The sequence below is a fragment of the Schistocerca serialis genome, chromosome 7, assembly GCF_023864345.2.
Source record: "Schistocerca serialis cubense isolate TAMUIC-IGC-003099 chromosome 7, iqSchSeri2.2, whole genome shotgun sequence".
NCBI lineage: Eukaryota > Metazoa > Arthropoda > Insecta > Orthoptera > Acrididae > Schistocerca > Schistocerca serialis.
In genome coordinates this window covers 124587208-124600141 of record NC_064644.1, presented here as the reverse complement: position 1 = coordinate 124600141, position 12934 = coordinate 124587208, and the positions used below count along the sequence as shown (strand labels likewise).

At 42.6% G+C, this 12934-nt stretch overlaps 1 protein-coding gene across 2 annotated transcripts in view; it reads right to left on the bottom strand.

The window, feature by feature from the left end:
* LOC126412261 (cytoplasmic FMR1-interacting protein) overlaps positions 1-12934 on the bottom strand; it is a 149843-nt gene that overhangs the window by 124417 nt on the left and 12492 nt on the right. For both annotated transcript variants that reach the window (XM_050081765.1, XM_050081766.1), the window contains exon 2: positions 8232-8469. In XM_050081765.1, the coding sequence (XP_049937722.1) occupies positions 8232-8441 (210 nt within the window). In that variant the 5' untranslated portion in view covers positions 8442-8469. The remainder of the gene's footprint in view (positions 1-8231; positions 8470-12934) is intronic.

Below are 12934 nucleotides of genomic sequence, written 5' to 3'. Positions count from 1 at the left end.
CACATAATGGGAAAAGTCTGTTATTTCAGGTGTACAATTTATTACATCACAGAGTGCTGCTCACGATCTTACATCGTACTGGGCCTCCCACACAGTTCCTTGCAGGCCTTACACACTCTCGCTAACAACTGTGTACTGCTGCGTAAAGTAAATTCACTAAATAAAATCATGGAAGTTGTTTATAACTACAAAAAACATTATCACCTGGTGGTTGCAATTTGAAACACATGGAATGTGGTACAAAGATGATTAAGTATCTCTTGTTTTCATAGAAAAAAAGTGAAATGATATGAATAAATAATGTTAATTACACTTAAACTACATTATCCCAAGCACTCATACCATGTTTCCTGTTTCAAGTGTAAGTACATAATTTTTTAATGTGAACAGAGTTTCAATAGACAGGATATTCATTTTAACTGAAGACAATGAAATATCTTGACAACTACAAATTGGATCAAAAAAAGGTATAGTTCCAATCTGTTTGTCTAAGAGGGGGACATCTAATGATACCAAACTCAATCCACCACACCACCCCACGCCACGCAGGTGGTATCAGGGGTAAACTTGAAACCTTCAATGGGAAGCCCCATTATTTACTGCAGATTACAATTCCACGGCAAACTCTACATACATTTTGTCTGAAGCATTTTCTTTGTTTCACCACAGATGGCAATGTAATCGGAGAAATAGAAATGGATACACAATCATAATTTACAATATACTACTCAATAGCCCTTGAGTATCCAACGGCATGTGGCGTCCCACCCCCATGCTGCAAGGGTAGAACAGGCCAGTATTTTGTAACTCCTAATTGGAAACACCATATTCAATGTTGTATTCCTCCAACATTTTGAACAGGGGACTACTCGACATGCCACTGTGGCAACGGCTCAAGGTGTACGCTACTCTACTTCTAGAAGGGAAAACAAGAGCTTGTGATACAATATGAATCAACTGAGGTCCCCCTAAGTGTCTACAAAGAGATGCCAAATCTGTAAAGAAAGGTGACACTACATTTTGAAGACAAGGTGACATGTTGCTGCAGGTATAGAAAGATAAAAGGGAGGTGAGAATGATAACAGTTTACAATGCATCCACACATACAACAGAAAAACGCAAAAAATCAATAAATGGACAAAGAAAGTAGTTTTGTTTCTAATAAATCGAGTTTTGATTGCATACAAAGTGTATAAAAAACTAAATCCAGACATTAAAAAACTATTAAAACATTCCTAAAAGAAGTTGCAAGAGTTTGGACTACTGATCAGCAGCCTGGCGCAGCAACTATGGTGGAAACTGAAGCAATTCGACCCACAAAATCAGCATCTGCTAAGGATCCACCCTGTTGATTGTCAGGGAACATGAAAGAATATACTATTCCGACTATTGTGGGAAGTGGAAGAAAAAAATATCCAACACAACCTAGCAGAGTTTGCGCAACACATCATAAAAGAAGTGAAACAAGATACTACTGCAAATTTTATGAAGTACTGTGTGTGTTTCCAGAATACTGCCCTTCAAGAATATTAGAACATCACACAAAATGTCTGCCAAGTTTCATCAGCATCAGACACTGCTAGGCGCAACTACATTCAAATGAAGAAGGTGCACTTATTTCTCACCTGTCTTACAAAAGTCACTGGTACCTGCAACAATAACCGCGGTGCGGCAGCCAGTATGCCTTGTCTTAAATACAATATGTATTTCATGGCTACATTTACATCCCTGATCAAAATCCCCTATCTTTCCATTGTGGCCTGATCTTGTCAAGTTTTCTAATGTGTATGACAGTGTTAATAACAAGAACAAGCCAACCCAAAGCCCCCTGGTCTCCAGAAGATCCAATGACTTTTCAGATTTTATTTTGCTAATGTTTTCATGTTATTTGTGATACCAACCATCAGCTGTTTTGTAAGCCACCTATCACCTTCACATTAATGACATCATCAGTCAATCTGTTTGCTTATCACAACGTTAACCCACACCACTCTCGTTAAATATTTACAGGGTGTATACGAGGACAAGGAAAAAAATTCCCGGATTTTTCCCGGGTTTCCTGGTTAAAAATACACTTTCTCCCAGGTGAAAACACACTATTTTCCTTGTTATTAAGTGACAGTATATTTTCCCTTGGAACTGTAAAACTTAGCAATCCTTTGAATGGGTACGTTTTTATACATGGGTGTAGAATTTCTCGGAACTTTAGAAAATGAAACTCAGGGAAGAAAACTCCTTTTGGAAAGATTTTTGGTGTGTTGCAACATGTAAGCTGCATATTTTCGTATTACGAAAGTATAAATTCGAATTCCACCAAACACAGCACGTTACTTTCTGAACCATTGTAATCGAGATTGCGATGCACTTTTGAAAGCCAGTCATAACTCATGTCACGTGATCCCGCCAGCTGATGACAGCAGATATTCCGACCACAGGACACGTGATGTAGTCAGCTAATAGCAACATCACTGTTAAGTAGTGCAGATACACAAACAGGAAAAGTTAATGTCTTAAATTAATGTACATAGTGTTGCTACAAGAAAAGCAAAGCTTTCACATATAACAGTGGTCTCTAAGGTTAATAAGCTGCAAGAGAAGCTAAGCTTTCACATATAATGTTGATATTTTTTGCAAGTGTTACATTTTAAGATACACTCCTGGAAATTGAAATAAGAACACCGTGAATTCATTGTCCCAGGAAGGGGAAACTTTATTGACACATTCCTGGGGTCAGATACATCACATGATCACACTGACAGAACCACAGGCACATAGACACAGGCAACAGAGCATGCACAATGTCGGCACTAGTACAGTGTATATCCACCTTTCGCAGCAATGCAGGCTGCTATTCTCCCATGGAGACGATCGTAGAGATGCTGGATGTAGTCCTGTGGAACGGCTTGCCATGCCATTTCCACCTGGCGCCTCAGTTGGACCAGCGTTCGTGCTGGACGTGCAGACTGTGTGAGACGACGCTTCATCCAGTCCCAAACATGCTCAATGGGGGACAGATCCGGAGATCTTGCTGGCCAGGGTAGTTGACTTACACCTTCTAGAGCACGTTGGGTGGCACGGGATACATGCGGACGTGCATTGTCCTGTTGGAACAGCAAGTTCCCTTGCCGGTCTAGGAATGGTAGAACGATGGGTTCGATGACGGTTTGGATGTACCGTGCACTATTCAGTGTCCCCACGACGATCACCAGTGGTGTACGACCAGTGTAGGAGATCGCTCCCCACGCCATGATGCCGGGTGTTGGCCCTGTGTGCCTCGGTCGTATGCAGTCCTGATTGTGGCGCTCACCTGCACGGCGCCAAACACGCATACGACCATCATTGGCACCAAGGCAGAAGCGACTCTCATCGCTGAAGACGACACGTCTCCTTTCGTCCCTCCATTCACGCCTGTCGCGACACCACTGGAGGCGGGCTGCACGATGTTGGGGCGTGAGCGGAAGACGGCCTAACGGTGTGCGGGACCGTAGCCCAGCTTCATGGAGACGGTTGCGAATGGTCCTCGCCAATACCTCAGGAGCAACAGTGTCCCTAATTTGCTGGGAAGTGGCGGTGCGGTCCCCTACGGCACTGCGTAGGATCCTACGGTCTTGGCGTGCATCCGTGCGTCACTGCGGTCCGGTCCCAGGTCGACGGGCACGTGCACCTTCCACCGACCACTGGCGACAACATCGATGTACTGTGGAGACCTCACGCCCCACGTGTTGAGCAATTCGGCGGTACGTCCACCCGGCCTCACGCATGCCCACTATACGGCCTCGCTCAAAGTCCGTCAACTGCACATACGGTTCACGTCCACGCTGTCGCGGCATGCTACCAGTGTTAAAGACTGCGATGGAGCTCCGTATGCCACGGCAAACTGGCTGACACTGACGGCGGCGGTGCACAAATGCTGCGCAGCTCGCGCCATTCGACGGCCAACACCGCGGTTCCTGGTGTGTCCGCTGTGCCGTGCGTGTGATCATTGCTTGTACAGCCCTCTCGCAGTGTCCGGAGCAAGTATGGTGGGTCTGACACACCGGTGTCAATGTGTTCTTTTTTCCATTTCCAGGAGTGTATATCACACAAATGTACCAGTAAAATTTTTAGCCGAGTCTAGTGACTTGTCCTCAAAGTTTTCCACAAATTAGCTACTGTAGAGGAGAGAGCTTCCCGTAGCGCTACATCAATTTGCTAATAATAACGACATGAATGTCTGATCTTATGGGCTAACTTCTAAGCAGCTCGTCATCTAATGCTCTGTGATTTAAGAAATTCATCATACATTCTCGCACATAGTTCAACTTGCGCAAAAGGAAATTTACTTTACATTATGTCATAAAAAAAAGACATTAGAAGATACTCCAAGAGCATCGGGATTTCGTGAACCATACTACAATGGCATGTGCATGTACTCTTTAAGTGCATACTTAAAAGACCACATTGGTATCTCCAGATTCCCAATGAAGTAGGCCTCAACCTGATATTAAGCTTTGAAAAGATGCACTTGAAATGCAGTGAGCAGTTGAAATTAGACAATAGTGTGGAACTAAACACTTCGTTTCTAACACACTGACTGTCTCAGCATAAGAGAATAATAAAAACCCAATTTCTTTAGCAAACCGACAAAAGTAACTTCATTGTTCTACAAGGCAATTAATGCATGGCTGTCAGAAAATTGGAAATAAAATAAAATCTGAAACTAATAACATATATTAGTCTTCCGTAATTATGTGAATGTATTTTAATTCACTTGATAGCTCTTGGCCACAGAAATCCATTTTGTTTTCATTTGACGTGAGAGCAATAACCAAAGAGAAAACAGTAAAATCACTAAATGTAAACATGGGTCACGTGGAGACTACACAATTCCTCACTATAAATCAGATTGCTCTGCTCATCAGCCTTGGATCTGCAATATTTCCGAATCGGGGCAATACTAAGATAGTGGTGCCCCCCCCCCCCCCCCCCGAGCGCTTAAGATACGACGTCAGAAATTTAAAAAATCAAATTTTCAAAAATATGTCCATTTTGTAGCGCACATCTTTCTGAAGAATCTGATGCATAAAACATATATGTTTGAGGAAATGTAAGACATGTTATTTGGTATTAAGTGTGACAGAGTGTAGTACCACCCCGCTTCACACAGCATTCTTCTACCACACACCACTGTATGTCGCCCCATGGAATTGAAACATGTATATTTTGTACTGGATGCCATCAAACTACATTCAGAACAGTGTAAATTAAAATGTCCTGTGGTGCCTCTCCTGCTTCCAGTCGCCCAGTTTGACGTTCGGTCCCTCTTTTTTAAAAATAAAAAATAAATAAAACTTGCAATTATTACTGGGTGGGATTATTTGTAATCGAGAGAACAAGAACTCTTCAGAAAATTTGCACTCTTTATTGCCTGTTAGTTAATAACTTTCTGTTTTGGGTGACATAAAATTAAATATAGGATACATAAAACCAGTAAAGACAAGAGACAAGCAATAGAGCACACATTTCTTCAATTCTTCGCTCCTAGCATTGCTTTTTCTCTAATCTTGCTACAGCTTTACATGGTGTGCATTCCTTTCTGCAAAGTTCGTCAAAGTTCATCAAATGTTATGCTACATGAAAAATTAAAATATCGTAGTCTAATACCGCGTAAGCTGTTAATACAAATAGTACCCAAGACTGGTGTGGTCCCCCGATCTGATTATGTATATTTTGTCAGTGTCTGCTAGATAAAACAAAGCAGACCTTTCTAAACACTGCAGAAATCGTAACACACATCAAATAAACGAGACTGTTTTGGCACAAATGGTCATTTTTATAACATGACAGAATATAATCGACAAAGACCAACATAAAATTCCTATTAAGCCTACTACAAGCAAAAAGCTTTATGTTAAAAAATAGTTTAACATTTCATTCATATGCTCCAGTTTCTCGAGCATGAGATCGAAAAACAGTAGTATGAATGAATTTTATCCATAGTGGATGTTATAGTATGAGATTTTTATATAAATTTGGAATCGCCATATTCTTCCCTAATTTGTGTGATGTCCCCATTTCTTCTCCTTCCTCGTTCTAACAATCTTGTCATGACTAATTCTGAAACTATTCCTGCCTTTGTCAAAACTTATTTGACGGTTAATTTCACTAGCCCTCCCAGAATCACCGGTTTAGTTATCCCTGATTATTCTCTGGTTAGGCGTTGTTAGAATGTTCATATAAACCATTTTCCGCACTACTTCCAGAATAGAACTTAAGCGGCTGCTAGATGGGGACTGTACAACTGACCCTTACTAGTGTAGCGATCTGGCCAAAAATTTTCTGACAAAATTTCATTTTCCTGGATACACTGAGAAGATAATACGTAATCTTTCTTACCTGTTATTCATGTTAGTCGTTTATTTCCACTCTGGTAGTCTGAATCTATGGGTTTCCTTAGTAATTATAACAATGCTGATCATTCGCAAACCCAAACAACAACATAATCAGACAGCGATTGGCGTTCAATCATTCAGCTTTACTCCGCTCAGCTTGTGTAGCACGGTCCCCTTTTGCCTGCAGGAAAGTTTATTTCCAGATGCGATGGGCATTCCCCTGACAGAGACATCACGTACACTACGCATGCATTCAAAAATCAACTTGTGTGGTTTTTTCCTTTTTTTTTTCCCTATGGGACCAAACTGCTGATGTCATCAGTCCCTAGGCTTACACACTTCTTAATCTAACTTAAACTAACTTACGCTAAGGACAACACATACACCCATGCCCGAGGGAGAATTTGAACCTCCGACGGGGGGAGCCACGCAAACCATGACAAGTCACCTCAGACTGCACAGCTACCCCACGCGGCTTATGATTCATTCAGAAATCAACTTACAGAGAGTGTTCAAAAACCAACAGGGACGTGCATCAAAATCATATAAGTAATCTATATACAATGTGCGCTGAATGCTGGGCACATCATGAAACAAGGTTTTTCTCCTCAAGAATTTGCTCCCCCCCCCCCCCACTTTCCCCTCTCTCCATCATGGATCTGGGCCCGCTGTGCATGCGTGAATCTGGCAGCTTGGGCACAGCAGTAAAATTTTTCCTGGTTGCATCTAGCTGCTTGCAGCAACTGCTTACACAGCCAACAGCCACATTTCTGTAGCCAGAAACAGGAGAAGGCACTACTCATACGCCACTCAACTGCAACTGCGCATGTACATGAGCCCACTCGTAACTGCTAAATCAAATCTAATGTAAACAGTTTTGACGTCACGCTCATCAGAGGCAGTCTGTTGTTATGAAGCATTTCATAGTCTTCCTAAAGCCTTTGACACATTTTGCTGTTGGCAAACGCTTGTATGAGCACTGTGTCTTGTTGTTGTATATGGCACATTTCCTTTGCAATTTATGTTTTATTTTCGTTTTGTTTTCTCATTCACATTTTATTGTTGCAGTATTATTCTGCAATAGCGGGATACAGTAATATCCTTTTGTTAAGTATTGATTCTTACCAGTCAAAAATACAAAAATTTAACTGAAAACTAAAAGAACAAAAAATTCCTGGGTTTTTCCTGGTTTTCTCCCGGATGAAAAAATTCCCAGGTTTTTCCTGGATCTCCCAGTTGTCTCAGGTCGTATACACCCTTATTTAAGAAAAAGGTTTGCATAGAGGCAGGACTTGGCACAAACCATATTAGTTGGCATAAATTTTCATAATCTACCACATACATCATTCCAATATGGAAATCATCAAGGACCTTAACTTCAAAGCTTCTTGGACAATGCATCACATGTTGTTATGGAAATTCAGTTTCCACGACAACTTCTGTTGAAATGCCTGAAAACCATTCAAAAAGTTACACTGGGAAAGCCTTTAACAGCAGAGTGGGTTTCTTTTTCTGTTGCCTCTTCTTTGACCAAGACCACCTTTTCAGAATAATTATTATGATCACTAGTTCACCCAGTATTGTTAGATACAGAGCAACATTCCTGGTCATACAGGAATGGGACAAGGCCACAGGAGAAGGCAACTGCCCCAGTAGTCATCTTTTAAGGTCATAGGACTTTGTAAAAAATCTAAACCTGAATAGCCAGCTGGGCATTTGAAATCCATTCCTCCAGTGCCTTGAATACTGGTTCAACTAGTTTAGCTACATTGTACTTTCGGTTGTATTTATATACAGGTTACAAATTATTCACTATTGAAATGATATAATAAATATTTCTTTAAGCATTTCTTGACTTACAAGACTTGCATGAACTGTTGCTTCTTCGATGTATTTTGCTATTCCTGTAACAAATCCATTACGATCTTCAAAGTTTGTATCAAAATTTGCTTGGTATAAAACAGAGCATGGTTGAGCTTCGATGCACGGTTGCTCATCAGGCAATGTCAATTCATCAAGAACATCCACATTAGACAGAGCATCTGCAAGAGTCACTTTCTCAGTTGCCATTTTCGTCCTAAAATTTGAGTATGTTCACCTGAAATAAAAATTCACACAGCTGTGTAAAAAGTTTCATTAACTACTAAATTAACTGCAGTATCTGGTACAGAAACCAGACTCATCATATATAGAGAACTGAACACTGGGACTGACAGCTTCATCTTAACAAGAAATACATTTAATGATCTTACAATTATTATCTAATAACTGTGTTACTAATGAAACAAGTTGTCAAAGATGTTTAAATGGTAATTACAGAGAACATTGTTATGCAAATATCTTCAGAATATATGTAACATGCTTATGAGGTATTCCATGCATGTGTGAAGATCATGTTGATGTACTGACCACACTACCTGGTGGAAGCACCCTATTTGGTTGAACTGCGGGACTTGATAGTCCAATAGAGTTGCTTTGGTGATAGGCATGCTCTGTCATCTTTGATTAGAGCAGTCCATTGAGAGGATAGGATTCCACTCATTATCCAGCTGGTAGCTACTGTCGCGGTTCATTAAGTTTTCCGCTGTGTATTTCCGTGAATTCTTTAGTAATGGAGTACCAAAAAGACATCTGCAGCTCGTGGTCTTGAGGTAGCGTTCTCGCTTCCTGCGCATGGGATCCCACGTACGATTCCCGGCGGGGTCAGGGATTTTCCCTGCATCGAGATGACTGGGTGTTGTTGTGTCATCTTCATCATCATCAATCATACCCATTATGGTCAGAGGAAGGCAATGGCAAACCACCTTCACTAGGACCTTGCCTAGTAGTCGGTGGGGTTCTCCCACATCGTCCCCTACACTGCTTGGAGTATGGGACCATCTCATCATCACCACCACCACCAACACCACCCCCACCACCACCAAAAAGACATTGATGTGGCCGTAATTATTGTTTTATCACACTCCACTGAATAACTAGTGGAGATACAATGTTTTGGAATAGCCAATTTGCTTGGTTTCAAAAGGCAAGTGCAGTGGTCTAACCTATGTAAGACACTAGCAAACCCAGCAATGCTTTGCAATTGCTGAATATGTATGGAAATTGGGTACACATCCTTAACTCCTCCTCCCGTCCCCCCTTCCGCTCTGTTTGTCATCTCCCCCCCCCCCCCTTTTCTCTGTACATTAACTCTTCCACCCTATCTCGAGCCATCTCCACCTTCCCCCTCTTTCCGTCTGGTTCCTCCTTCCCCTCTCTGCGTCCATTTCTCCCCCCCCCCCCCCTTTATCCATCTCCTCTTTTTCCCTCTCTCTGACCTTTATTCAAAATGAAACCTTGATTGGGAATTGAAATCACTCAAAATGAATGAGTAAACTGATTGGGATTATTGGTATATAAGAGTATGAGAGAGGCCTTTCCAGCAGTTAGATCTGTGGGGGTAGTAGCTTCAATGACAGTATTCCACATAGTTTTAATAAGCAAATGGTTAGGATCACAAAGTTTTGGACAATCCGTATTCTTTAGCAGTATTTTAATCAAAGCCATAAATTAAAGTTGCCTGTTTTCTGTAAAACCAATGCCAAAGAAGAAAACAAAACACCACACTGTTGTATGTAAAATATTTTTAAAATTTATATATAAGGACGAAATATAAACATGGGAGAAACAGTTTGTCTAATGGTTTACATGCCCTGCTACTGTAATTAAAACTGATGTAAGAAAGAAAACGAAACTGCACATTTTCACAGCACAGCATAGCATAGCAATTTCTTTCTCACAATCGGTTTTAACAGAAAACCTCTACACTGCCATTTAAAGTAATATGTCTGTCTGAATCCTAATTACTGACTTGTGTAAAGATCTGAGGTAAATAAAATGTTTATTAGAGCATCATGCAAAAATTTGAAATAAATTACTCAATCACATTTCAAGATTTTTTGGTAACAACGTTAAAGATGGACTTGTCTTTATATAGTAGTACAGATATCACACTGGCAGGGTATTTTGTGAATTCCAGATTCTCACAGTACACTGTCCTTCAACAGGTCAGCATACTTAGATGGTGGCCAGAAAACCACTTTCACCTGAAAATTACTGCTGCCCCCCTTCTACAAGACTGCAACCTGCAACAAACTCATATCCCAACGGTGGCCACACTTAAGGCTTCATTGCTGCAAAAGATACAGGGCATCTGCAATCCAAACACCAATCTGTACTCATCTCTTATTTTGGTAAATGTTCCAGACAACAACATGCAGACTTGTTGTCCTCAGATTCTATGCCACCCTGCACAAAGGACACCCTGGCTGCTACCAACCACATGTGCTTCCGTGACCATTACGCCGTAATTGCGGGCACTATTTTCCTACATGATGTCACATGGCCGCTAGCATCTCGCACTGTATCCATGCACTATAACGGTATTTATGTCGGTGCACAACCATGGAATGGCAGTTCAGTCTCAGCTAGCACACCAGTGATTCCTGTGAGTTCTCTATACCAGGTGCCAACCACATGAGTTGTCCATCAGAGCTCTCCCTAAGGAAACATTGCTGGACAGTTGGTGTCGTCTCTAACTTCTAATCCCTATCAAGCTTAGGTCAGTGTCTTTACTTTTCCAGATTGGTTGGTTGGTTTAAAAGAGGGGGAGACAAGGGAGGGGGGGGGGGACAAAACTGCTAGATCATCAGTCCCTCGTTCCGATTAAAATAATTCCACAAGGGTGGGAGTAAAATAATCGAGACATACAAAACACAGCTGGAAGAAAGGAGAAAACCACAAGAATGACATAAGGGCAACAAACAGTAAAATGGGCAAAATCAGCCAAGAAAACCACAGAGAGACGCAGGACACATGTAGAAGAGATCAAAACAAGAGAGCAGATCACCATGGCAGGGTGATAATGAGAATAAAAAGGAGAAGACAGCCACTCTGCAACACATTAAAACTTCCACCCTAAAAACCCTACAGAGGAGGACACAGAGGGACAAAGGACATGTACTAAAACTTAGGTCATTTGATAAAACTCACCCTCACAAATAAAACATAAAACTAAAGCTGCTGTTGAGGCACTGTCGCACAGCACTAAAGGTAGGGTGCTGGGAAAGTTAGAAGTCCGCAGCAAGAGTGGCGGAAATTGGGCAGTCCAGCAAGAGGTTGATGACCATCTTTTGTGAGCTACAGTGACACTGAGGTGGGTCCTCGTGACGGAGGAGGTAACAGTGCGTTAGCCACATATGCCCAATGCGGAGCCAGCAGAGGACAACTGATTCCTTGCGAGAGGACTGCACGGAAGACTTCCACACATTCGTAGTCTCCTCAATGACACACAGTTTGTTGTGCATACTGTTATGCCATTCCGTCTCCCACAGCCGAAAAACCCTGCGGCATAAGAAAGAACGCAGGTCAGTTACAGGGATGCCCATCTCCAGAAGCGGTTTACACATAGCCTGTTTGGCCAGCCAGTTGGCAAGTTCATTGCCTGGGATTCCGATGTGTCCTGGCAAGGGTAGCACTGGTCGATCGCTTGTAGGCTGCTCAAGGAATCAGTACACAGGAGAAATGACTCGCCAGGGCATGAGCAGATGAGCTCAAGAGCACGAGATATGGCCCCCAGATCTGCAGTGAAAACACTGCAGGCACCTGACAAGGAGTGCTGTTCATTATTTCCTCCATCAACATATGCAAAGCCTACGTGACCATCAGCCATCGGTGTAAACCACTCCATGGGCCCGGTACAATTTGAGAATCGAGAGGAAGTGATAGCGGAGAGCCGCAGGGTTAACGGAGTCCTTAGGGCCATGCAAATGGTCCAGAAGAATCCGCAGCCTAGGTGTACACCATGGAGGTGAACATGAATGGACCTCGAGGAGAGGTGGTAATGGGAAGGACTCCAGTTCAGACAGAAGGGACCGGACGCAAACTACAATCGTAAGCCCTGACTTGGGCCGCCAATGCGGGAGATGAACCGCCATGGTTGGGAAAAGAAGATGGTAATTCGGATGCACAGGAGAACTACTAATGTGTGCAACATAATTGGAGAACAGTTGTGCATGCCTAACCTTCAATGGAGGGACTCCGGACTCCACCAGGACTCGTTCTAAAATCTCCCGTCGCTAGGCAAATGCCACAGTGGGCACTGGGTCAAGTAAATGCAATGCTGAGGGTGCTGCTGAACCATAAACCAGACTCCCATAGTCAAGGTGATATTGAACAAGGGCTCTGTAAAGCTGCAGCAGCGTAGAGTGATCAACACCCCAGTTGGTGTTGCTCAGGCAGCGGAAGGCATTGAGGTGATGCCAGCACTTCCGCTTAAGCTGACGAAGGGAGTTAGCCGTGTCAATCGGGCGTTGAAAAGCAGTCCTAGGAATCGATATGTCTCCACTACAGTGAGTGGATCATCATTAAGGTAAAGTTCTGGTTCTGAATGAACGGTGCGACACCGACAGAAATGCATGACACACGACTTCGCAGCTGAAAACTGGAAGCCGTGAGCTAGAGCCCATGACTGCGCCTTGTGAATGGCTCCCTGTAGGTGCCACTCAGCAACACCAGTACTGGAG